This window comes from Notolepis coatsorum (assembly GCF_963971535.1).
Source record: "Notolepis coatsorum genome assembly, chromosome: 7".
Lineage (NCBI taxonomy): Eukaryota > Metazoa > Chordata > Actinopteri > Aulopiformes > Paralepididae > Notolepis > Notolepis coatsorum.
In genome coordinates, this window is record NC_140171.1 from 3,313,863 (window position 1) to 3,341,250 (window position 27,388).

The window sequence follows — 27,388 nt, forward strand, 5'->3', positions numbered from 1 at the left end:
GTGTTAGACAGTGGCTCAGGAGGTAGAGCGGTCGTCTGGTAATCAGAAGGTTAGAGTTAGACAGTGTCTCAGGAGGTAGAGCGGTCGTCTGGTAATCAGAAGGTTAGGGTTAGACAGTGGCTCAGGAGGTAGAGCGGTCGTCTGGTAATCAGAAGGTTAGTGTTAGACAGTGTCTCAGGAGGTAGAGCGGTCGTCTGGTAATCAGAAGGTTAAGGTTAGACAGTGTCTCAGGAGGTAGAGCGGTCGTCTGGTAATCAGAAGGTTAGGGTTAGACAGTGTCTCAGGAGGTAGAGATGGTCGTCTGGTAATCAGAAGGTTAGAGTTAGACAGTGTCTCAGGAGGTAGAGCTGGTCGTCTGGTAATCAGAAGGTTAAGGTTAGACAGTGGCTCAGGAGGTAGAGCTGGTCGTCTGGTAATCAGAAGGTTAGGGTTAGACAGTGTCTCAGCAGGTAGAGCTGGTCGTCTGGTAATCAGAAGGTTAGCGTTAGACAGTGGCTCAGGAGGTAGAGCTGGTCGTCTGGTAATCAGAACGTTAGGGTTAGACAGTGGCTCAGGAGGTAGAGCGGTCGTCTGGTAATCAGAAGGTTAAGGTTAGACAGTGGCTCAGGAGGTAGAGCTGGTCGTCTGGTAATCAGAAGGTTAGGGTTAGACAGTGGCTCAGGTGGTAGAGCGGTCGTCTGGTAATCAGAAGGTTAGGGTTAGACAGTGTCTCAGGAGGTAGAGCGGTCGTCTGGTAATCAGAAGGTTAGAGTTAGACAGTGGCTCAGGAGGTAGAGCTGGTCGTCTGGTAATCAGAAGGTTAAGGTTAGACAGTGGCTCAGGAGGTAGAGCTGGTCGTCTGGTAATCAGAAGGTTAAGGTTAGACAGTGGCTCAGGAGGTAGAGCTGGTCGTCTGGTAATCAGAAGGTTAGAGTTAGACAGTGGCTCAGGAGGTAGAGCGGTCGTCTGGTAATCAGAAGGTTAGTGTTAGACAGTGGCTCAGGAGGTAGAGCGGTCGTCTGGTAATCAGAAGGTTAGGGTTAGACAGTGGCTCAGGAGGTAGAGCGGTCGTCTGGTAATCAGAAGGTTAAGGTTAGACAGTGGCTCAGGAGGTAGAGCTGGTCGTCTGGTAATCAGAACGTTAGGGTTAGACAGTGTCTCAGGAGGTAGAGCTGGTCGTCTGGTAATCAGAAGGTTAAGGTTAGACACTGTCTCAGGAGGTAGAGCTGGTCGTCTGGTAATCAGAAGGTTAAGGTTAGACAGTGTCTCAGGAGGTAGAGCTGGTCGTCTGGTAATCAGAAGGTTAGAGTTAGACAGTGGCTCAGGAGGTAGAGCTGGTCGTCTGGTAATCAGAAGGTTAGAGTTAGACAGTGGCTCAGGAGGTAGAGATGGTCGTCTGGTAATCAGAAGGTTAGTGTTAGACAGTGTCTCAGGAGGTAGAGATGGTCGTCTGGTAATCAGAAGGTTAGTGTTAGACAGTGTCTCAGGAGGTAGAGCGGTCGTCTGGTAATCAGAAGGTTAGGGTTAGACAGTGTCTCAGGAGGTAGAGATGGTCGTCTGGTAATCAGAAGGTTAGTGTTAGACAGTGTCTCAGGAGGTAGAGCGGTCGTCTGGTAATCAGAAGGTTAGTGTTAGACAGTGGCTCAGGAGGTAGAGCGGTCGTCTGGTAATCAGAAGGTTAGTGTTAGACAGTGTCTCAGTAGGTAGAGCTGGTCGTCTGGTAATCAGAAGGTTAGGGTTAGACAGTGTCTCAGGAGGTAGAGCTGGTTGTCTGGTAATCAGAAGGTTAGAGTTAGACAGTGTCTCAGGAGGTAGAGCTGGTCGTCTGGTAATCAGAAGGTTAGGGTTAGACAGTGTCTCAGGAGGTAGAGCAGGTCGTCTGGTAATCAGAAGGTTAGGGTTAGACAGTGTCTCAGGAGGTAGAGCTGGTCGTCTGGTAATCAGAACGTTAGGGTTAGACAGTGGCTCAGGAGGTAGAGCTGGTCGTCTGGTAATCAGAACGTTAGGGTTAGACAGTGGCTCAGGAGGTAGAGCTGGTCGTCTGGTAATCAGAAGGTTAAGGTTAGACAGTGTCTCAGTAGGTAGAGCGGTCGTCTGGTAATCAGAAGGTTAAGGTTAGACAGTGTCTCAGTAGGTAGAGCAGGTCATCTGGTAATCAGAAGGTTAAGGTTAAACAGTGCCTCAGGAGGTAAAGCGGTTGTCTGGTGATCAGAAGGTTCCCGGTTAGATTCTGGCTCCTCCCGGCAGCATGTCGAAGTGTCCTTGAGCAAGACACAACCCCTAACTGCTCCCAATGATTGTTAGCCACTCTGCCCCCACTGAACCCAGAGGGGATCAATAAAGGAATAACTTCTTATCAGTTTAGTTTGTGTTCAATCAAATGATTAAAAGTACATAAAGATCCCCTCCGCAAATTCGATTTTTTTTTTTTTTATGTTTGATGTAACCATAGCTTAGCACAAATGAATGGAAGCGGATACGGACCACTAGCCTAGCCTAAAACCCCGGGAGAGGTGTTTTTGGCCAGCAGCTAGGCTAGTTTCAAGTTTCTTTATTAGTTGTCATACAAAAATACAGAATACTTTTATATGAAATGCTTTTTTTCTGTTTTGCTACCGAGAGTGTGCTAGATAAAAATAAATAGATAAAGTATCAAATAGAAAGTCAAAAGTACGTAAGCAGTGTAAACTGTTCAATATACATATTATACAATATACAATACAGAGTAGAATTTTTTTTTTAACTGAGTTACAATACAATACAGTATACAGTACAATGCAGAAATGGGATGAGGTACAACTTAGGGTAAGGTGCAATGAGGTATGAGTTGTAGTGCAAATCTCTTTACCAATAAATATAAAGTGTCTAAAGCGGGTAAAGTGGGTGCTGCAGTGAGTTGTTTATTTAAAGTGAGTGTGTGGATGTGAGTGTATTTTTTGTTTTTTTTCTTTGTTTCTGATTTTTCTCCGATTTTCTCCCTGTCCCAATTAGTCGTTGTGCCAATTCCCCCCTCCCCTACCGGACGCTGTATGCATGTTCTCCTACGAGTCGGTACAAGGGCGTCCCGAGACGGTCACGCGCTTCCCCCGAGACGCGCGCCGACAGCCAGTGACGTCTTTTCACTTGGCAGCGAGGGCTCTCATTGGTGAAGTGTAACGCGTGGGAGGGGCACGCCATCTCCACCAAGTCCTGCCCCCGCTGAGCAAGCGCCGAGACCTGACCTGTAGGCGTCGCTGTCCACAACGCCAGATTCCCACCCCGCCAGCTTCTCCCACCCTCTAACACTGCCAATTGTATTAGTGTGAACGGCCAGCCAAGCTGGTGACGCCGCCGGGAGCTGGATTTGAACACGCGAATCCAGCATCTCCGGCGTTGGTGACGAACGCAAAATCTCCGCTACGCCACCTGACCGCCCCCTTGTGCTGTGAGTGTAGTTGATGGTTTGTTACATAGTGTTATTGTCGTTGAGCATCCTGATGGATGATAGAAGCTAGCTGGTTCATATCCGCTTCCACTCGTAACGTAAGCTAGGCTAGCTTGCAGCCGGATAGCGGTCCTACTGGACACACGCAGAGACGCAACTGGGTTCTGACTCTGGAGCTGGACGGTGCATAAATGTCGACGTGGTTCCGAGTGACCCAGAGCCCCCCGTTTTGTATCGTTCCAAGACGACCTCGGAGTGTGGCTAAAGAGTGAGATATTCCTTCAAGTCTCTCGAATAACAAACGATATAAATAAGAGCATGTCTTCTTTGCAGTGTGTCGTGGACAACGTGTCTCAGATTGAGGACATCGACACCGACGTCGTCACCAAGTGAGTCATTCAGCCTCTTGGCGTCGACATGTTAACCCTTTCACTGCCGCACTACAGAAGGTTAGCCCTTTACTATCGCACTACCGACGGTTTACCCAACCGGTAGTGTGATAGTAAAGGGTTAACCTTCTGTAGTGTTGTCGCAGTGAAAGGGTTAACCGTTTGGTAGTGCATCAGTGAAAGGGTTAACCCCAATAACACTATATCTTTCTTAGTTTTGATGTTATGTAACGGTATTCGATGGTATTTCATGTTCCAATACAAATTACAATGTGATGTATTGTATATTTTTTGTCTTTATCTTGTAATATTACACTTAATTAAATCTTTATTTTTCGAACATTTGACAATGTTTAATACACAGCATTAACAATAAATTATCTAAAAAAGCAACAACAAACCAAAATAGTTCAAACAAATAAAGAACAAATACGAACTCAACATGTCTGAAAAGGAGTAGAAAGAAGTAGAGACGTATTTAATCATTTAACCCCTTCTCTGCTACTCTGTGATTGTGAATATACATCTTTCTAAGTCACAATACATATATACTAAACGATTTGATTTGATTATGATTCTTCAGGCAACGATTCAATGCATCATGAAATCTCTTCATTTGACCACGATTCGATTCCATGCGATTCGATAAATTTCCGATCAGTTAATTTCTCCAATTTTTTTTTACACACAAATATGGCTGGGGGAACTGATTCACTTGCATGAATTGTCACCTTAGGATCGATGCATTGTTACACCCCTAATATATACACATTAGGGGTGTAACGGTACATGTATTCGTCCCGCGACTTCGGTACATCCAGCCATACGATGAATACGTCTCATACAACGCTAGGTGAAACTAGGGTTGCACATTTTACAAATGTATGCTCAATATCTTTACTTTATTTTACACTGGCTTACTAACAGTCTTAACACAGAAGGTCATTCATTTAACGTTGAATATCAAGCTTGTATTGCCATATTTAGATGAGGAATAAAACGTTGAAGCTAGTAAAGGCATGATGACAAGCGGACAGAACAAATAACGTGCACTCTGCACTGGGCTGTTTCTCCCCTCCTCCCCTCCCCCTTACTACAGGTGTCTCTGAAACAAAACCATGAATGAATGATATGTTTGTAATAGGGCTGGGCGATATAACGATAATTATCGCGATATATTTTAATAATCGTTTTTTTTTTTTTTTTTTTTGTGACCTGCAACAGGGCAGTTTTAAAACCAGAGACAGTGGACAGACTTGTCTTTCTTGCCTGCAACTTAAAGTAATGGCTTCGCTTGTCCAAATGACAATACTGACTAAATTGAGATTTATTTTTCTCTTGTCCATTTATTTTGTTTGCTTTCTAATGTAAAATACAGTTTGAAACAGTCTGTACACAGTAGTGTGGGATATTCGAGGATATCCTGAAGAAGAATGTTCTCAGTCAACCGAGGTTTGGATAATAACAAGGGTTTATTAACCAAACAGATAGATATATATATAGTACATAGAGAGAATGGCTGAGGGTCTCGCCCCAGGTGATCAGCTGAAATGACCCAGGTAAAAGACCCTGAATTGTTCTCGGGAGGAGCCTTATATAGTTAAAAGGGGGGGGGGAGGTGGTCCCATTTGATAGGTCAAATGGGGGAGGGGGATACAGGATTGGGGGGGGGGGGGCACAGGATTGGGCAGAAAGGGGAGGGGAATGTCTTTACATGAGAGAGTTAGGGAATCATTCTATTATACCACAGTTGGCTATGTGTGCTAGCAGAGCTAGTCTCCAGTCACGAGTCACGGTGCACATGTGCGGTGGTTTGTCCACCAAAAAAGCGCCAAAAGATAGAAAATAAACTAGCAGAGCCAGAACTGTTCAACTCCCCTGGAGCCACAGCCAGCAGAGAAGCCAGTTTACTTTAGCTTTCAAACCAGCTGCAGCCTGAGAACTAGAGTGTGAGGGGATGCAACACTAAAGATGGCGGCAACGACAAAGAATTGCTGCAAAATAAACATACATCTGTTTTTTTTATTTTATTTTTTATAACAATTTCGATGATTATCGATATCGAGTGATATGATAACATTATCATATCGTTATCGCAATATCATTTTTTGCCATATCGCCCAGCCCTTTTGTAACACAGCAGGGTCGTTACAATTGTTCGACGTTTTGTTGTTCGCAGAATAATGTTAACCAATGGAAAGACACACACACACACACCAACTTTCTTACGCGCTACTTTCCCCTCACAGCTGATCTGAGAAAAAAATTCAAACACACAAACATACTTTTGCTGATCTGGACTGGTCCTCTGAGCTCCTCTCCAGTCGAGCTGCAGTGTTTCTAACGTGAGGCCAGTCTTTGTTTACATTTTCATTTCATTCAAAAGGATCCGAACCGATTGAAGTTATTATGGATACCATGACTGGTAAGTTTTAAGGGGCTAGCGTTACACAATAAATGAGTTATACCACGAGTGTGGATTCACTCGCCCAGTCACGAAAGGGGCTAGGCTAACTAGGTCGATAGTGCAGCAACGTTATGTCCTATTCATCAATCTCACAATATTCGCTAACGTTAGACAGATGGAATACAGCCTTCCATCTAAAAACATAAATGAAAACTTACCACAGTCGTGGTATCCATAATAACTTCAATCGGTTCGGATCCTTTGAATGAAATGAAAATGTAAACAAAGCACTGGCCTCACGTTAGAAAGTAGCACTGCGTCGCGTGAAACTGAGTCACTGAGCCCAGAGAGGAGTGGTTCGGCAAAAAATAGTTCATTCATAAATGTCGAATTCAATTATTTTTTATTTCTCCACGTGGTAAATACACGGGTCACAACATGTTTACAGGAACGTTTTGGAGTTGTATTTGGAGTGTATTTCGTGACTGTAGGGAACTTCAGGGTAAAGGTCTGACCCACTTCCAGTGATGAAGCTAAGCTACGCTAACGGTGCGGGCGTTCCCTAAGCCTAATGCATGCAGTGAGACAAAAAAAGTATGCTGCATCTTGTCTAACTCCAGGGAAGATGTTAATTTCCCAAAATGTTGGGAGTTTTCCTTTAAGGAATCACCAGAGACTAGAGAATAAAAGTGTGTTTTTCAGCCTGGACTTAAAGGTATTAGAAGTGTGTGTGAGCTTGGACTGAATGTCCTGCTTGTGTCTCTCCAGGCTCGCAGACCAGATGCGTCTGATGACGTTCCCCCAGTGGTTTGAGCTGCTGCAGAGCGTCTTCGAGAACTTCATTCTGTTCCTGGAGAGAGTCAAGGTGGGAGAACATTGTCCTGGTTCACTCACTGCCATGTTGTCGTAACAACCAAACCCCTGTTCATTTTGACCAAGGCTTTCCCCAGGATCTTCAAACAAGATGGTGCTGATTCTCAGCTAGGAGGTGGTCTGGGGGGGGGGGGGCTGACTCTCAGCTAGGGGGTGGGGGTATTGCTACTGATAATGTGTCCTGTATTAATGTCCTCCTCTCTCTGTGTCTCCAGGCTACTGATAATGTGTCCTGTATTAATGTCCTCCTCTCTCTGTGTCTCCAGGCTACTGATAACGTGTCCTGTATTAATGTCCTCCTCCTCTGTGTCTCCAGGCTACTGATAACGTGTCCTGTATTAATGTCCTCCTCTGTCTCCAGGCTACTGATAATGTGTCCTGTATTAATGTCCTCCTCTGTGTCTCCAGGCTACTGATAATGTGTCCTGTATTAATGTCCTCCTCTGTGTCTCCAGGCTACTGATAATGTGTCCTGTATTAATGTCCTCCTCTCTCTGTGTCTCCAGGCTACTGATAATGTGTCCTGTATTAATGTCCTCCTCTCTCTGTGTCTCCAGGCTACTGATAACGTGTCCTGTATTAATGTCCTCCTCCTGTGTCTCCAGGCTACTGATAATGTGTCCTGTATTAATGTCCTCCTCTCTCTGTGTCTCCAGGCTACTGATGATGTGTCCTGTATTAATGTCCTCCTCTCTCTGTGTCTCCAGGCTACTGATAACGTGTCCTGTATTAATGTCCTCCTCTCTGTCTCCAGGCTACTGATAATGTGTCCTGTATTAATGTCCTCCTCCTCTGTGTCTCCAGGCTACTGATAATGTGTCCTGTATTAATGTCCTCCTCTGTGTCTCCAGGCTACTGATAATGTGTCCTGTATTAATGTCCTCCTCTCTGTGTCTCCAGGCTACTGATAATGTGTCCTGTATTAATGTCCTCCTCTCTCTGTGTCTCCAGGCTACTGATAATGTGTCCTGTATTAATGTCCTCCTCTCTCTGTGTCTCCAGGCTACTGATAATGTGTCCTGTATTAATGTCCTCCTCTCTCTGTGTCTCCAGGCTACCCTGAGTGTGATCAGGAACGTGGTTCTGGGGGCTCTGGACAGCAACCAGAAGAACAGGGTCCCGGTGCAGCCAGCGTCGGGCTCCGGGGCCCAGGCTCCAGCACCGCCGGCCCCCCACCCCCAGGTCCTACAGGGCGAGGCCGAGCTGGCCTATCTCACCCACGAGGGGCTGTTCATCAGCGACGCTCTCAATGAGGCCCAGGAGCAGAGCTCCGCGCTGGGGACCAGGCTCCAGCAGCAGCAGCACGTCAGGGCCCAGGAGCAGAGCTCCGCGCTGGGGACCAGGCTCCAGCAGCAGCAGCAGCAGCAGCAGCACGTCGGGGCCCAGGAGCAGAGCTCCGCGCTGGGGACCAGGCTCCAGCAGCAGCAGCAGCAGCACGTCGGGGCCCAGGAGCAGAGCTCCGCGGTGGGCACCAGGCTCCAGCAGCACGTCCGGGCCGAGGCCTGCGCCAGTGACTCGGCCTCGGGGACGACCGAGTCCTCCTCCAGCAGGGAGCAGGCCTTCCACCCAGCAGGGGGCGCCACCTTCACGTAAGACACTCTGAGCCTCCCTAATGGCAGAGTCTTTATGTCATGGATGGATTTCTTTTTGGATTTTTTTTTGCCCCTCCCACCCTCCCCCATACTGCCAAGTAATATCTTATCCTTTCGGCCCTCCTCTAGCTTCCTCTAGCCTCCTCTAGCTTCCTCTAGCCTCCTCTAGCCTCCTCTAGCCTCCTCTAACCTCCTCTAGCCTCCTCTAGCTTCCTCTAGCCTCCTCTAGCCTCCTCTAGCCTCCTCTAGCTTCCTCTAGCCTCCTCTAGCCTCCTCTAGCCTCCTCTAGCCTCCTCTAGCCTCCTCTAGCTTCCTCTAGCTTCCTCTAGCCTCCTCTAGCCTCCTCTAGCCTCCTCTAGCTTCCTCTAGACTCCTCTAGCCTCCTATAGCTTCCTCTAGCCTCCTCTAGCTTCCTCTAGCCTCCTCTAGCCTCCTCTAGCTTCCTCTAGCCTCCTCTAGCTTCCTCTAGCCTCCTCTAGCTTCCTCTAGCCTCCTCTAGCCTCCTCTAGCCTCCTCTAGCTTCCTCTAGCCTCCTCTAGCCTCCTCTAGCCTCCTCTAGCCTCCTCTAGCCTCCGCTAGCCTCCTCTAGCCTCCTCTAGCTTCCTCTAGCCTCCTCTAGCTTCCTCTAGCTTCCTCTAGCTTCCTCTAGCCTCCTCTAGCCTCCTCTAGCCTCCTCTAGCTTCCTCTAGCTTCCTCTAGCTTCCTCTAGTCTCCTCTAGTCTCCTCTAGCCTCCTCTAGCTTCCTCTAGCCTCCTCTAGCCTCCTCTAGCTTCCTCTAGCCTCCTCTAGCCTCCTCTAGCCTCCTCTAGCTTCCTCTAGCCTCCTCTAGCCTCCTCTAGCTTCCTCTAGTCTCCTCTAGCCTCCTCTAGCTTCCTCTAGCCTCCTCTAGCCTCCTCTAGCTTCCTCTAGCTTCCTCTAGCTTCCTCTAGCCTCCTCTAGCCTCCTCTAGTCTCCTCTAGTCTCCTCTAGCTTCCTCTAGCCTCCTTTAGCTTCCTCTAGCCTCCTCTAGCTTCCTCTAGCTTCCTCTAGCCTCCTCAAGCCTCCTCAAGCTTCCTCTAGCCTCCTTTAGCTTCCTCTAGCCTCCTCTAGTCTCCTCTAGCTTCCTCTAGCCTCCTTTAGCTTCCTCAAGCTTCCTCTAGCCTCCTCTAGCTTCCTCTAGCTTCCTCTAGCCTCCTCTAGCTTCCTCAAGCCTCCTCTAGCTTCCTTTAGCTTCCTCTATCTTCCTCTAGCCTCCTCTTGCCTCCTCTAGCCTCCTCTAGTCTCCTCTAGCTTCCTCTAGCTTCCTCTAGCTTCCTCTAGCCTCCTCTAGCCTCCTCTAGCCTCCTCAAGCTTCCTCTAGCTTCCTCTAGCCTCCTCTAGCCTCCTCTAGCCTCCTCTAGCTTCCTCTAGCCTCCTATAGCCTCCTCTAGCCTCCTCTAGCCTCCTCTAGCCTCCTAGCCTCCTCTAGCCTCCTCTAGCTTCCTCTAGTCTCCTCTAGCTTCCTCTAGCCTCCTCTAGCCTCCTCTAGTCTCCTCTAGCTTCCTCTAGTCTCCTCTAGCCACCTCTAGCTTCCTCTAGACTCTCTAGCCTCCTCTAACCTCCTCTAGCCTCCTCTAGCTTCCTCTAGCTTCCTCTAGCCTCCTCTAGCCTCCTCTAGCCTCCTCTAGCTTCCTCTAGCTTCCTCTAGCCTCCTCTAGTCTCCTCTAGCTTCCTCTAGCTTCCTCTAGCCTCCTCTAGCCTCCTCTAGCTTCCTCTAGCCTCCTCTAGCCTCCTCTAGCTTCCTCTAGCTTCCTCTAGCCTCCTCTAGCCTCCTCTAGCCTCCTCTAGCCTCCTCTAGTCTCCTCAAGCCTCCTCTAGCCTCCTCTAGCCTCCTCTAGCTTCCTCTAGCTTCCTCTAGCCTCCTCTAGCCTCCTCTAGTCTCCTCTAGTCTCCTCTAGTCTCCTCTAGCTTCCTCTAGCTTCCTCTAGCCTCCTCTAGCTTCCTCTAGCCTCCTCTAGCCTCCTCAAGCTTCATCTAGCCTCCTCTAGCCTCCTCTAGCCTCCTCTAGCCTCCTCTAGCCTCCTCTAGCTTCCTCTAGCTTCCTCTAGCCTCCTCTAGCCTCCTCTAGCTTCCTCTAGCCTCCTCTAGCTTCCTCTAGCTTCCTCTAGCCTCCTCTAGCCTCCTCTAGCTTCCTCTAGTCTCCTCTAGTCTCCTCTAGTCTCCTCTAGTCTCCTCTAGCTTCCTCTAGCCTCCTCTAGCTTCCTCTAGTCTCCTCTAGCCTCCTCTAGCCTCCTCTAGCCTCCTCTAGCTTCCTCTAGCCTCCTCTAGTCTCCTCTAGCCTCCTCTAGCTTCCTCTAGCCTCCTCTAGCCTCCTCTAGTCTCCTCTAGCCTCCTCTAGTCTCCTCTAGCCTCCTCTAGCCTCCTCTAGCCTCCTCTAGCCTCCCCTAGCCTCCCCTAGCCTCCTCTAACCTCCCCTAGCTTCCTCTAGCCTCCTCTAGCTTCCTCTAGCCTCCTCTAGCCTCCTCTAGCCTCCTCTAACCTCCTCTAGCCTCCTCTAGCTTCCTCTAGCCTCCTCTAGCCTCCTCTAGCCTCCTCTAGCCTCCTCTAGCTTCCTCTAGCCTCCTCTAGCCTCCTCTAGCCTCCTCTAGCCTCCTCTAGCCTCCTCTAGTCTCCTCTAGCTTCCTCTAGCCTCCTCTAGCCTCCTCTAGCCTCCTCTAGCTTCCTCTAGCCTCCTCTAGCTTCCTCTAGCCTCCTCTAGCCTCCTCTAGTCTCCTCTAGCCTCCTCTAGCCTCCTCTAGCCTCCTCTAGCTTCCTCTAGCTTCTTCTAGCTTCCTCTAGCTTCCTCTAGCCTCCTCTAACATCCTCTAGCCTCCTCTAGCCTCCTCTAGCTTCCTCTAGCTTCCTCTAGCCTCCTCTAGCCTCCTCTAGCCTCCTCTAGCCTCCTCTAGCCTCCTCAAGCCTCCTCTAGCCTCCTCTAGCCTCCTCTAGCCTCCTCTAGCTTCCTCTAGCCTCCTCTAGCCTCCTCTAGCCTCCTCAAGCCTCCTCTAGCCTCCTCTAGCCTCCTCAAGCCTCCTCTAGCTTCCTCTAGCTTCCTCTAGTCTCCTCTAGTCTCCTCTAGCTTCCTCTAGCCTCCTCTAGTCTCCTCTAGCCTCCTCTAGCCTCCTCTAGCTTCCTCTAGCCTCCTCTAGCCTCCTCTAGCTTCCTCTAGCCTCCTCTAGCTTCCTGTAGCCTCCTCTAGCCTCCTCAAGCCTCCTCTAGCTTCCTCTAGCCTCCTCTAGCCTCCTCTAGCCTCCTCTAGTCTCCTCAAGCCTCCTCTAGCCTCCTCTAGCCTCCTCTAGCCTCCTCTAGCCTCCTCTAGTCTCCTCTAGCTTCCTCTAGCCTCCTCAAGCCTCCTCTAGCCTCCTCTAGCTTCCTCTAGCTTCCTCTAGCTTCCTCTACCCTCTCTAGCTTCCTCTAGCTTCCTCTAGTCTCCTCTAGCCTCCTCTAGTCTCCTCTAGTCTCCTCTAGTCTCCTCTAGCTTCCTCTAGCTTCCTCTAGCTTCCTCTAGCCTCCTCTAGCCTCCTCTAGCCTCCTCTAGCCTCCTCTAGCCTCCTCTAGCCTCCTCTAGCCTCCTCAAGCCTCCTCTAGCTTCCTCTAGTCTCCTCTAGCTTCCTCTAGCCTCCTCTAGCTTCCTCTAGCCTCCTCTAGCTTCCTCTAGCTTCCTCTTGCCTCCTCTAGCCTCCTCTAGCCTCCTCTAGCCTCCTCAAGCCTCCTCTAGCTTCCTCTAGCCTCCTCTAGCCTCCTCTAGCCTCCTCAAGCCTCCTCTAGCTTCCTCTAGCCTCCTCTAGCCTCCTCAAGCCTCCTCAAGCCTCCTCAAGCCTCCTCTAGCTTCCTCTAGCTTCCTCTAGCCTCCTCTAGCTTCCTCTAGCCTCCTCTAGCCTCCTCAAGCCTCCTCAAGCCTCCTCTAGCTTCCTCTAGCCTCCTCTAGCTTCCTCTAGTCTCCTCTAGCTTCCTCTAGCTTCCTCTAGCCTCCTCTAGCTTCCTCTAGCCTCCTCTAGCCTCCTCTAGCCTCCTCAAGCCTCCTCAAGCCTCCTCTAGCTTCCTCTAGCTTCCTCTAGCCTCCTCTAGCTTCCTCTAGCCTCCTCTAGTCTCCTCTAGCCTCCTCAAGCTTCCTCTAGCTTCCTCTAGCTTCCTCTAGCCTCCTCTAGCCTCCTCTAGCCTCCTCTAGCCTCCTCTAGCCTCCTCTAGCTTCCTCTAGCCTCCTATAGCTTCCTCTAGCCTCCTCTAGCCTCCTCTAGCCTCCTCAAGCCTCCTCAAGCTTCCTCTAGCCTCCTCTAGCCTCCTCTAGCCTCCTCAAGCCTCCTCAAGCCTCCTCTAGCCTCCTCTAGCCTCCTCTAGCCTCCTCTAGCCTCCTCTAGCCTCCTCAAGCCTCCTCTAGCTTCCTCTAGCCTCCTCTAGCTTCCTCTAGCCTCCTCTAGCCTCCTCAAGCCTCCTCAAGCCACCTCTAGCCTCCTCTAGCTTCCTCTAGCTTCCTCTAGCCTCCTCTAGCCTCCTCTAGCCTCCTCAAGCCTCCTCAAGCTTCCTCTAGCCACCTCTAGCCTCCTATAGCTTCCTCTAGCTTCCTCTAGCCTCCTCTAGCCTCCTCTAGCTTCCTCTAGCTTCCTCTAGCCACCTCTAGCCTCCTATAGCTTCCTCTAGCTTCCTCTAGCCTCCTCTAGCCTCCTCTAGCTTCCTCTAGCTTCCTCTAGCCACCTCTAGCTTCCTATAGCTTCCTCTAGCCTCCTCTAGCTTCCTCTAGCCTCCTCTAGCCTCCTCTAGCTTCCTCTAGCTTCCTCTAACCTCCCCTAGCTTCCTATAGCCTCCTCTAGCCTCCTCAAGCCTCCTCAAGCTTCCTCTAGCCACCTCTAGCTTCCTATAGCTTCCTCTAGCCACCTCTAGCTTCCTCTAGCCTCCTCAAGCCTCCTCAAGCTTCCTCTAGCCTCCTCTAGCCTCCTCTAGCCTCCTCTAGCTTCCTCTAGCCTCCTCTAGCCTCCTCTAGCCTCCTCTAGCTTCCTCTAGCCTCCTCTAGCTTCCTCTAGCCTCCTCTAGCCTCCTCTAGCTTCCTCTAGCCTCCTCTAGCCTCCTCTAGCCTCCTCAAGCCTCCTCTTGCCTCCTCAAGCCTCCTCTGTCCTGTTGTTTCCCCCTGTAGGTCCGGCGAGGACATGATGCCCACCGAGCTGGAACTGGGCCGCGTGGCCAACAACATCCAGGAGCTGCTCTACACGGCCTCCGACGTCAGCCACGACCGCTGTGTCAAAGTGCTGATGGCCAGAGCCAAGGTAAACACGGCTGTAATCCTGTTAATAAAAATAATAAAAATGTATTATATATATATTTAAAAGTTCAAGGAAATCCACTGATTAAAAAGTCTATTTATTTTATATACATTTAAAAGTTCAAGGAAATCCACTGATTAAAAAGTCAATTTATTTTATATATATATTTAAAGGTTCAAGGAAATCCACTGATTAAAAAGTCAATTTATTTTATATATATTTAAAAGTTCAAGGAAATCCACTGATTAAAAAGTCAATTTATTTTATATACATTTAAAGGTTCAAGGAAATCCACTGATTAAAAAGTCAATTTATTTTATATATATATTTAAAGGTTCAAGGAAATCCACTGATTAAAAAGTCAATTTATTTTATATATATTTAAAAGTTCAAGGAAATCCACTGATTAAAAAGTCAATTTATTTTATATACATTTAAAGGTTCAAGGAAATCCACTGATTAAAAAGTCAATTTATTTTATATATATTTAAAAGTTCAAGGAAATCCACTGATTAAAAAGTCAATTTATTTTATATACATTTAAAAGTTCAATGAAATCCACTGATTAAAAAGTCAATTTATTTTATATATATATTTAAAGGTTCAAGGAAATCCACTGTTTCTGTGAGGCGGGTCCGTCTGCTGTCGCGGAGGGCCGCCACTAGGGATGTGCAGGACTGACCAAAGAGAGAGAAAGTAGGGAAGGGGAAAGGGAGGTGGGAGGAGGGAGGAGGGTGGTTATGGGTAAGGAAGGTTGTATGCTGGGCGGCTAGGTGGTGTAGTGGGCAAGGCACTCGCCACCAGTGTGTAGACGCTAGGATTCGCGTGTTCGAATCCAGCTCTCCACATTGTTTTCAGTTTAGCTGGTCGTCCGCAGTAATACACATTGGCCGTATTACGGGGAGGGAAAACTGAAGGGTGGGGATCGGGCGTTGTGGACAGAGACTCCTACAGGTCGGTTGGTGCGCCTGCGCAGTAGAATCAGGAAGTGTCGGGGGCAGCGTGAGCCTCCCACGCGTTACTCCTCGACACTGAGAGATCGAGCTGCGCAGGTGAAAAGATGCGACTGCTGTTACCTCAAGTACCGGAGGGGACTTGTGCTATGTATGACTTAGTCCACATTGCAGCCGGCTTGTGGGAGGCAAGAAACAGCGTTCGTGACAGGGGAGGGTTGAATTGGATGATACGAAATTGGGATGGGTGAAAATATAGAAAAAATGGGAGAAAAAGTGGATCAAAAAAAAAAGGAAGGTTGTATGCTTTGGGAGAACAGGTAGGTTTTGAGTCTGGGTTTGAAGGTGGAGAGTGAGGGAGAGTCTCTGATGGTCTGAGGGAGGGAGTTCCAGAGTCTGGGTGCAGCTCGTGAAAAAGCCCGGTCACCAAAACTTTTACGTTTGGATGACGGGACAGTGAGGGACGCAGTGGAAGAGGACCGGAGGGAACGGGTGGGGCGGTAGGGGAGAAGGAGGTCAGTCAGGTAGGGGGGGGGGGCAGGCTATGGAGGGCTTTGAAGGTGAGGAGTAGTGTTTTGAAGTTAATGCGTTCCTTGATCGGGAGCCAATGGAGGGAGTGGAGGACAGGAGTGATGTGTTCGCGGGACCGGGTGTTAGTGAGGAGGCGGGCGGCTGAGTTCTGGACCATCTGCAGTTTATGGAGGGAGCGGGAGGTGATGCCAGTGAGGAGGGAGTTACAGTAGTCCAGGCGGGAGGAGATGAAGGCGTGTATGAGGGATTCAGCAGCAGGGGGGGGGAGAGGCAGTGACGGATTTTGACAATGTTGCGGAGGTGAAAGTATGATGTTTTTACAATGGAGCGGACATGGGGGTCAAATGAGAGGGTGGGGTCGAGGATGACACAGAGGTTGCGGACTAGGGGGGGAAGGGGTGATGGTGGAGTCGTTGATGGTGAGTGTGATGGGTCCGGATCTGGTGAGGGTGGTGTTGGTGCCGATGATGAAAAGTTCCGTCTTGTCACTGTTTAATTTGAGGAGGTTATGGGTCATCCAGGTTTGGAGTTTGGTGATGCAGGACTCGAGGTGACTGAGGGAGCGCTAGGGCTGCACGATTTTGGGAAATAATCTAATTGCGATTTTTCGGACAGATATTGCGATTGCGATTAAATTTGCGATTATAATTATATATTTTTTTAAGCAGCCCCACAGATGTTTATTGTAACATGCGGCTTGCATCTGGCCTACGCATGGGTCTTTTCGGGACACCGAGCCTGAAAATGTTTCTTTTTACCTGGGAATCGATACCGGTACCCAACGGTACCTTTATATTTCTGTACTTTACTCTCCCTCTCTGAAGTCTAAACTTCACAACATACAATCTAAAACCCCTTACCTCCCTCTCCCAAACCGATCTTGTATCTCAATGGGACTTCCTGGTTAAATAAAAAAATATTTGCGATTTCTTTTTTTCTTTTTCAATTTGATAATTGCATCATTCCAAATCGCGATTTCGATTTAAAATCGTTTAAATTTTTTCTTCTTCAATTCTATACTTTTTTTCCCCCGACTCTTGACTTGAAAATCGAATGTGGATACTGGCACGACTATTGGAATATTCTAACTCATCCCTAGCCGCCACTAGAGGGAGGTGTAGTCTGACGTCACTGGTTGTTCCACTAGCCGCCACTAGAGGGAGGTGTAGTCTGACGTCACTGGTTGTTCCACTAGCCGCCACTACAGGGAGGTGTAGTCTGACGTCACTGGTTGTTCCACTAGCCGCCACTAGAGGGAGGTGTAGTCTGACGTCACTGGTCGTTCCACTAGCCGCCACTAGAGGGAGGTGTAGTCTGACGTCACTGGTTGTTCCACTAGCCGCCACTAGAGGGAGGTGTAGTCTGACGTCACTGGTTGTTCCACTAGCCGCCACTAGAGGGAGGTGTAGTCTGACGTCACTGGTTGTTCCACTAGCCGCCACTACAGGGAGGTGTAGTCTGACGTCACTGGTTGTTCCACTAGCCGCCACTAGAGGGAGGTGTAGTCTGACGTCACTGGTTGTTCCACTAGCCGCCACTAGAGGGAGGTGTAGTCTGACGTCACTGGTTGTTCCACCCGTATAGGGATTCATCATTGGGAAAATAAAATAGATCATCGGCTATTGTAACAATTCTGCCGCATGGAAATTGAAAAGCTTTCCATTTTTGCACAAAACGAGTTCCCTTCTATCACTTAACATTATTGTTTAAGCATTTTTGGTTGAAATAAAACTTGGCGATTATTATTTTTTTTATTAATTGCGAATATTTTCATGTTGAGCTATAGATTGTGGATGAATAATGGCCTCCACCTCCTCCCCTCCTCCTCCTCTCCTCCTCCTCCTCCTCCTCCTCCTCCTCCTCCTCCTCCTCCTCCTCCCCTGCAGGACGGGTCTCTGGAGCGCCTGAGCGCGGCAGAGTTTGTGTGTCTGTCCAGGGCTGTGGAGGGCTTTGTGAAGGACACGGAGGGGCTGTGCTGCAGGCGCAGCATGTCCCTCAGGGGGGCGCTGCAGAGCCAGGCCAACCGCTTCGTCCACCGCTTCCACGAGGAGCGCAAGAACAAACTCAGGTAACTGGGCCTCTGTCTCTCTCTGTCTCTCTCTCTCTGTCTCTCTCTCTCTGTCTCTCTCTCTGTCTCTCTCTCTCTCTGTCTCTCTCTCTCTGTCTCTCTCTCTCTCTGTCTCTCTCTCTCTCTGTCTCTCTCTCTGTCTCTCTCTCTGTCTCTCTCTCTCTCTCTCTCTCTCTCTCTCTCTCTCTCTCTCTCTGTCTTGATTGATACTATGTTTGTTTCTGAAGTGTGTGTGTGTGTGTGTGTGTGTGTGTGTGTGTGTGTGTGTGTGTTTGTGTGTGTGTGTGTGTGTGAGATATATAGAGAGAGAGGGGGGGCTTTGGTAGACTATTGCATTGGTCCATTCATTGAAGATGAACGCAATGCGACATCCTTTACTAGGCTCACCCACCAACAGTGCAGGTGCTGAACTGCTGATCCGAATGTATAGGTAAAAACCATATTATGCGTTTTCATCAATAAAAAAATGGCCAAAAAAAATTCCGCTTGCACGCGCTCGCATTCACAATACATTCTTTCATGGGGCCCAGAATCTGGAGCTACACCCCTGCCCACACCAGATGAGGTCAGAGGAGTTTGATAGTAGATAATGTTGATATTTAAACATAAAAAATATAATACATGATAAATGTATTAAGGCTGTCAAAGTTAACGCGGTATTAACGCGTTATCGCCCGATTCTATTAACGCCACTATTTTTAACTCACGATTAACTTTTAAGAAAAGATTTTTTTTTTGTTTACTAGACTTCACTCAGGTGTATTATTGATGCTCTCATTGATACTATGTTTGTTTCTGAAGTGTGTGTGTGTGTGTGTGTGTGTGTGTGTGTGTGTGTGTGTGAGATATATATGTGACTCGCCGTGACCAAACCCGATTTGATCCGCAAAGGGGGAGGTGCTCTGAAATGACTTAATGTCTTGCTGTCCAGAAAATCCCAAAAATCGAAATCTTGATTTTTTTTACATATTTGAATTGTCATTAATCTGTTCCATTATTTGCCCTTAGTTGCAAACTTAAATACAACTTGTAAATGAGGTAATTATTGCTATAATAGTTCCACACATTTTCTTTCAATTGAGGATAAAAAACTACACGAGCGGGCTTGGGCCTGTCCACAGGGGCCAAGTACAGTACTTAATAGGTGTTAACACACAGACGTCATTATTTAGCTCTCCTTTCTCAGAGAGAGAATAACACACTATTAATACACTATCTTAATGTTATAAGTTATAAGCAACGTAACGCAGTGTCTAAAAAAAAGATTAAAAAAAAGAGGCCTTGACCCGTTATAAAACGCATGTTTTAACTTAATTAAAAACCATTAAAACACAGTTAGAATTGTATGAGCGAACGAATTTCGTTAGGGTGCATTTTTTCCAACCTAATGGGTAAATACATCTAAATAACACTGTTGAAAGCTTGGCTGTGTCGACGTTACAAAATGTCTAATCGCGCGGCTTGGTGCACTGCTCAGCAGCTGCAGCGCGAGGCTGGACTGCTGGAGAGATGTTGTAACCCTTTCACTGCCACACTACAGAAGCGCTTAGTAACGCGGATTTCTTTGTGCAGAATAAAAATCTGAACGCTGAAGAGCTGCTGCTGTTGCAGCGCGCAAGAGAGATGTTGTAACCCTTTCACTGCCACACTACAGAAGCGCTTAGTAACGCTTCGCCTCAAAGCCGTTTCTGGCCGAATTAGTCATTGAATCTTTAATTTTTTTTTTAATTCTTATTCAGAGGTATTTCGTCGAGATTTCATAATTTGTAATGTGGCAGCGAAATGTGTAGAAATATGGTAAAAAAAACTATTTATCCGTTTTTTTATCCGTCACTACCACACTACAGAAGGTTAACCCTTTCACTACCACACAACAGAAGGTTAACCTTTCACTACAACACCACAGAAGGTTAACCTTTCACTACCACACTACAGAAGGTTAACCTTTCACTACCACACTACAGAAGGTTAACCTTTCACTACAACACCACAGAAGGTTAACCTTTCACTACCACACTACAGAAGGTTAACCTTTCACTACCACACTACAGAAGGTTAACCCTTTCACTACCACACTACAGAAGGTTAACCTTTCACTACCACACTACAGAAGGTTAACCCTTTCACTACCACACTACAGAAGGTTAACCTTTCACTACCACACTACAGAAGGTTAACCTTTCACTACCACACTACAGAAGGTTAACCTTTCACTACCACACTACAGAAGGTTAACTTTTCACTACCACACTACAGAAGGTTAACCTTTCACTACAACACCACAGAAGGTTAACCTTTCACTACCACACTACAGAAGGTTAACCTTTCACTACCACACTACAGAAGGTTAACCCTTTCACTACCACACTACAGAAGGTTAACCTTTCACTACCACACTACAGAAGGTTAACCCTTTCACTACCACACTACAGAAGGTTAACCTTTCACTACCACACTACAGAAGGTTAACCTTTCACTACCACACTACAGAAGGTTAACCTTTCACTACCACACTACAGAAGGTTAACCTTTCACTACCACACTACAGAAGGTTAACCCTTTCACTACCACACTACAGAAGGTTAACCTTTCACTACAACACCACAGAAGGTTAACCTTTCACTACCACACTACAGAAGGTTAACCTTTCACTACCACACTACAGAAGGTTAACCTTTCACTACCACACTACAGAAGGTTAACCTTTCACTACCACACTACAGAAGGTTAACCCTTTCACTACCACACTACAGACGGTTAACCTAGTTGTTGTGTCTTTCACTACCACACTACATGTATTTACATCTAAATGCTTCTGGAGAGGCCATCAGAACATTGAACATTGACTTTAGCATGTCTATTTTTATCTCGTGTTATTTTAAATGCTAATAAAATCTTGAAACTTGATTAATCTCTTGTTTATTATCAGGGTCCCTTTCACTACCACTACCAGTCACCAGACTCATTGTAATAACAAAGAGCCTCAGACTGGAAAGCTGCCAGGTGTTAATTGCCCTAGAGAGAGGGGGGCCATGGATTACAATGACTTCTGGGTAGTGTTGTAGTTGTTTCACTATTGTCACAGAATAGCCTGCTCGTCTCTTGAAGGCTATTATCTCTGAATACGTTTTGTGATAATCACCATGAATCATAGGAAGTAGCTTGCAAAGTATCCCACCAAAATGTTCAAGTGATGGCTTATTTTGAAGGTATGAATCTGTACTTTCATAATATGTAAAAAAAAAAAAAATGAAGATCCCTCAACATGACCCTGAAGTCCATACCTGGTCACATATAAGATAAGATAAGATATTCCTTTATTGATCCCCTTGGGGAAATTCAGGCATCATAGCAGCATGGGGTGGAGGGGGGAGGGGTACAGGTAGTAAAACAACAGTATACAGGTAGTAAAAGACAACACAGGCAGTGTAAACAATTTGATCAATATGGTCAATATAATTTACTATCTGACTAGCTGAGGAATATTCACATTATTCACAGTGTCACATGAGGTGCAGTATGCAAGAGGTAGTGTTATAATAATTTACTATCTACTGAGTATACATTAATCAAAGTACCAGGGTAGTCTACTTTGTCCCCCTTGGGTTCCTATAAGTCCCAGGTCAATGTCTGGTAGCAGTCGCTGTCGCTGCCCCCTGTTGTGGGGCCTGGAGGCTGCTAGTCGCTGCCCACTGTTGTGGAGCCTGATGGCCGCTGGTATGAAGGACTGTCCGAGGCGGTTAGTTGAGTGTCGGGGGGGGATGAGTCTGTGGCTGAACGAGCTTCTCATCTTGACTAGCTCGTCGTAGAGGGGGTGGTAGGGATTCTCCATGATGGCATCCAGCTTCCTTATCATCCCCCTCTCTACCATCACCTCAAGTCTAGGTAGCTCGACTCCCACCACGGAGCTAGCCTTCCTCACCAGCTTGTTGAGCTTGTTGGTGTCCCTTGAGTTGATGTAGCCTCCCCAGCATGCCACAGCATAGAAGAGGATGCTGGCCACAACAGACTGGTAGAAAGACTGCAGCAGTTTGTTGCACACATTGAAGGACCTGAGTCTCCTCAGGAAGAACAGCCTGCTCTGTCCCTTCCTGTAGAGGGCCTCTGTGTTGTCCGACCAGTCCAGTTTATTGTTCAGGTGTACCCCAAGGAACTTGTATGAGTCCACCATCTCCACATCCACCCCTCGGATGGAGATGGGAATCGGGGGGGGCCTCTTCTTGCCCCTCCGGAAGTCCACCACCAGCTCCTTGGTCTTACTGGTGTTGAGTTGGAGGTGGTTGCTGTCGCTCCACCCCACGAAGCTCTCCACCAGGGCTCTGTACTCCTCCTCATCATCGTCGGTGATGTAGCTTACGATGGAGGAGTCGTCTTGAGAACTTCTGCAGGTGGCACCCGCTGGAGTTGCGGCAGAAGTCTGAGGTGTAGAGGGTGAAGAGGAAGGGTGACAGCACAGTTCCCTGGGGGGCGCCGGTGTTGCTCACCAGTACGTCAGACTGACTGTCCTTTAGTCTGACGTACTGTGGCCTCTCAGTGAGGTAGTCCTTGATCCAGGCCACCAAGCCGTGCTCCAGCTGCATCGCAGAGAGCTTCTCCGCTAGCAGTGACGGCTGGATGGTGTTGAAGGCGCTGGAGAAATCAAAGAACATGATCCTCACTGAGCTGCGCGGCTTCTCCAGGTGCGTGTACGCTCTGTGGAGCATGTAGATGATGGCATCCTCCACCCCGATGTTTGCCTGGTATGCAATAGAGAGAGAGGGGGGTGAGAGATGAGGAAGGGGCAAGAGAGAAAGAGCTGGGAGAGTGTGTGTGTGTGTGAGAGAGGGGGGGGGTGATTACTCAGCCCTTGTGTGGGTGAATGTAACAAGTTCCTAACGTTTTCTTTCTCCTATCATTTCATGCACACTTTATTCATTGTTTTAAATTATTATTTTCTTTTAAGTTATTTTGTGCATCACTCTGTTTTGAATTTGATGCAAATTTGCAATGCATGAGGGTCATCCTTTTGTGTTAAATGGCTGCATAAAGCAAGTATTTGTTGACTCATGTTGATAAGAGTATTAAAACTTGGAACTTGAAAAAAAAATATTGATTAATTTGCGATTAATCGCCAGTTAACTATGGACAATCATGTGATTAATCGAGTTAAATATTTTAATCGATTGACTAAAATGTATACATGATCATGCAACATAAAACAATTGTTGTGGGAACGGTTTGGGAGAGCGAGGTAGGGAGGGGTTTTAGGTTGTGTTGTGAGTTCCAAAAAATGGAACTTAAGTTATTTCAAGTTTCTTTAATGACAATTAACAGGACTGAAACAGAGGTATAGAGGCTGCTAGAATGAGAACAGGACTGAAACAGAGGTATAGAGGCTGCTAGAATGAGAACAGGACTGAAACAGAGAGGTATAGAGGCTGCTAGAATGAGAACAGGACTGAAACAGAGAGGTATAGAGGCTGCTAGAATGAGAACAGGACTGAAACAGAGAGGTATAGAGGCTGCTAGAATGAGAACAGGACTGAAACAGAGGTATAGAGGCTGCTATAATGAGAACAGGACTGAAACAGAGAGGTATAGAGGCTGTTAGAATGAGAACAGGACTGAAACAGAGGTATAGAGGCTGCTAGAATGAGAACAGGACTGAAACAGAGAGGTATAGATGCTGCTAGAATGAGAACAGGACTGAAACAGAGAGGTATAGAGGCTGCTAGAATGAGAACAGGACTGAAACAGAGGAATAGAGGCTGCTAGAATGAGAACATGACTGAAACAGAGAGCTATAGAGGCTGCTAGAATGAGAACAGGACTGAAACAGAGGAATAGAGGCTGCTAGAATGAGAACAGGACTGAAACAGAGAGGTATAGAGGCTGCTAGAATGAGAACAGGACTGAAACAGAGGAATAGAGGCTGCTAGAATGAGAACAGGACTGAAACAGAGAGGTATAGAGGCTGCTAGAATGAGAACAGGACTGAAACAGAGGTATAGAGGCTGCTATAATGAGAACAGGACTGAAACAGAGAGGTATAGAGGCTGCTAGAATGAGAACAGAACTGAAACAGAGGTATAGAGGCTGCTATAATGAGAACAGGACTGAAACAGAGGTATAGAGGCTGCTAGAATGAAAACAGGACTGAAACAGGTATAGAGGCTGCTAGAATGAGAACAGGACTGAAACAGAGAGGTATAGAGGCTTCTAGAATGAGAACAGGACTGAAACAGAGGTATAGAGGCTGCTAGAATGAGAACATGACTGAAAGAGAGGTATAGAGGCTGCTAGAATGAGAACAGGACTGAAACAGAGAGGTATAGAGGCTGCTAAAATGAGAACAGGACTGAAACAGAGAGGTATAGAGGCTGTTAGAATGAGAACAGGACTGAAACAGAGGTATAGAGGCTGCTAGAATGAGAACAGGACTGAAACAGAGAGGTATAGATGCTGCTAGAATGAGAACAGGACTGAAACAGAGAGGTATAGAGGCTGCTAGAATGAGAACAGGACTGAAACAGAGGAATAGAGGCTGCTAGAATGAGAACAGGACTGAAACAGAGAGGTATAGAGGCTGCTAGAATGAGAACAGGACTGAAACAGAGAGGTATAGCGGCTGCTAGAATGAGAACAGGACTGAAACAGAGAGGTATAGAGGCTGCTAGAATGAGAACAGGACTGAAACAGAGAGGTATAGCGGCTGCTAGAATGAGAACAGGACTGAAACAGAGAGGTATAGAGGCTGCTAGAATGAGAACAGGACTGAAACAGAGAGGTATAGAGGCTGCTAGAATGAGAACAGGACTGAAACAGAGAGGTATAGCGGCTGCTAGAATGAGAACAGGACTGAAACAGAGAGGTATAGAGGCTGCTAGAATGAGAACAGGACTGAAACAGAGAGGTATAGAGGCTGCTAGAATGAGAACAGGACTGAAACAGATAGGTATAGAGGCTGCTAGAATGAGAACAGGACTGAAACAGAGAGGTATAGAGGCTGCTAGAATGAGGACAGGACTGAAACAGAGAGGTATAGAGGCTGCTAGAATGGGAACAGGACTGAAACAGAGAGGTATAGAGGCTGCTAGAATGAGAACAGGACTGAAACAGAGAGGTATAGAGGCTGCTAGAATGAGAACAGGACTGAAACAGAGAGGTATAGAGGCTGCTAGAATGAGAACAGGACTGAAACAGAGAGGTATAGAGGCTGCTAGAATGAGAACAGGACTGAAACAGAGAGGTATAGAAGCTGCTAGAATGAGAACAGGACTGAAACAGAGAGGTATAGAGGCTGCTAGAATGAGGACAGGACTGAAACAGAGGCTGCTAGAATGAGGACAGGACTGAAACAGAGGGGTATAGAGGCTGCTAGAATGAGAACTGGACTGAAACAGAGAGGTATAGAGGCTGCTAGAATGAGAACAGGACTGAAACAGAGAGGTATAGAGGCTGCTAGAATGAGAACAGGACTGAAACAGTGAGGTATAGAGGCAGCTAGAATGAGAACACAACTGAAACAGAGGTATAGAGGCTGCTAGAATGAGAACAGGACTGAAACAGAGGGGTATAGAGGCTGATAGAATGAGAACAGGACTGAAACAGAGGTATAGAGGCTGCTAGAATGAGAACAGGACTGAAACAGAGAGGTATAGAGGCTGCTAGAATGAGAACAGGGCTGAAACAGAGAGGTATAGAGGCTGCTAGAATGAGAACAGGACTGAAACAGAGGTATATAGGCTGCTAGAATGAGAACAGGACTGAAACAGAGAGGTATAGAGGCTGCTAGAATGAGAACAGGACTGAAACAGAGAGGTATAGAGGCTGCTAGAATGAGAACAGGACTGAAACAGAGAGGTATAGAGGCTGCTAGAATGAGAACAGGACTGAAACAGAGAGGTGTAGAGGCTGCTAGAATGAGAACAGGACTGAAACAGAGGGGTATAGAGGCTGCTAGAATGAGAACAGGACTGAAACAGAGAGGTATAGAGGCTGCTAGGATGAGAACAGGACTGAAACAGAGAGGTATAGAGGCTGCTAGAATGAGAACAGGACTGAAACAGAGCGGTATAGAGGCTGCTAGGATGAGAACAGGACTGAAACAGAGAGGTATAGAGGCTGCTAGGATGAGAACAGGACTGAAACAGAGAGGTGTAGAGGCTGCTAGAATGAGAACAGGACTGAAACAGAGAGGTATAGAGGCTGCTAGAATGAGAACAGGACTGAAACAGAGAGGTATAGAGGCTGCTAGAATGAGAACAGGACTGAAACAGAGAGGTATAGAGGCTGCTAGAATGAGAACAGGACTGAAACGGAGAGGTATAGAGGCTGCTAGAATGAGAACAGGACTGAAACGGAGAGGTATAGAGGCTGCTAGAATGAGAACAGGACTGAAACAGAGAGGTATAGAGGCTGCTAGAATGAGAACAGGACTGAAACGGAGAGGTATAGAGGCTGCTAGAATGAGAACAGGACTGAAACGGAGAGGTATAGAGGCTGCTAGAATGAGAACAGGACTGAAACGGGTGTATAAAGTGTTCCTTTCAGCAAGAAAGACATGTTCAGGGGACCTCAAAGACCTATATTAACGACCAACTGGGGGGGGGGGGGGGGGGGGGGGGGGGGGGTCTTGGGGGGGCTTTGGGACGACCAGCCGGGTTCTGACGGTATGTTCTTCCCACAGTCTGCTGCTGGACAACGAGCGTTGGAAGCAGGCCGAGGTGCCCGCCGAGTTCCAGGACCTGGTGAACTCCATCGCAGACGGCAGGATAACACTACCGGAGCGCAAGCCCGCGCGTAAGCAAAGCTGTTGGCCCTGCCCTGGTCCTCACTGCACACAACACCCACACGCTCGGGCTGGGCGATAAAACGCTAGCGATAATTATCGCGTGTTTGGTGACGTTTGCTTTTACTCTTTTACTGTATGAAGCACACAACCTCAGGAGCATCTCACTGTAATGTACATGTAGCTTATTATGTGACGAATAAAACCAAACTGGAAACTTGAGTTCCCTTCTGTTCAGGCCTTATGGATATAGCTGGATATTGCTGGATATTGCCGGATATTGCCGGATATTGCAGAATATAGCCGGATATAGCCGGATATAGCTGGATATAGCCAGATATTGCTGGCTATAGCTGGATATTGCCGGATATTGCTGGATATTGCCGGATATTGCCGGATATTGCCGGATATATGTAAGGGATAATGTATGGCTACGAGGTCATTGTCGCAAAATAATTGACCGACACGGCGTTCTAAACGCAGTGAAGGTCAATTATTTTGCGACAATGACCGAGTATAGCTATACATTATCCCGCTTATTACATGGCTAACTTACTAACAATATACCTAATTAATTTTACACCATCGACAAGACGAGATCAAATGCGGACGCAGTTGTTCCGTGGCTCCTCTGTCATCGGCAGGTGTGTGGACGTGATTGCACTGATGCAGTGCAGCTGTGCGAGATAAAGCTGGGAACGAGGTTATAGCTATCGTGACTGCGATCAAAATGCTTGATTGTGATTGGTCAATAGCGCTCTGTTGCCCCTAACGGCGGTCATTATTGCGCGTTGCCCATAGCAGCGGTGAATTATCGAGAAATAATTGACCGCTGCTAGGGGTAACGGAGCGCTATTGACCAATCGCAATCAACCATTTTGGCGAATGTTAAAACGCCATGTAATAAAGCTGGATATAGCTGGATATTGCCGGATATTGCCGGATATTGCTGGATATAGCCGGATATGTAAGGGATAATGTATAGCTACGAGGTCATTGTCGCAAAATAATTGACCGACACGTAGTTTAAAATACCGAGCCGCTTCGGCGAGGTGTTTTAAACGTCAGTGAAGGTCAATTATTTTGCGACAATGACCGAGTAAAGCTATACATTATCCCGCTTATTACATGGCTAACTTACTAACAATAT

General features: G+C 47.4%; 1 protein-coding gene across 1 annotated transcript in view; it reads left to right on the forward strand.

The window, feature by feature from the left end:
• vps54 (VPS54 subunit of GARP complex) overlaps nt 1-27,388 on the forward strand; it is a gene marked incomplete at its 3' end in the record, with an annotated part of 139,366 nt that overhangs the window by 86,665 nt on the left and 25,313 nt on the right. The window contains exons 10-15 of the mRNA XM_084319448.1: nt 3,737-3,792; nt 6,968-7,064; nt 8,126-8,661; nt 13,790-13,919; nt 17,287-17,468; nt 26,137-26,249. Coding sequence (XP_084175574.1) covers nt 3,737-3,792; nt 6,968-7,064; nt 8,126-8,661; nt 13,790-13,919; nt 17,287-17,468; nt 26,137-26,249 — 1,114 coding nt within the window. The remainder of the gene's footprint in view (nt 1-3,736; nt 3,793-6,967; nt 7,065-8,125; nt 8,662-13,789; nt 13,920-17,286; nt 17,469-26,136; nt 26,250-27,388) is intronic.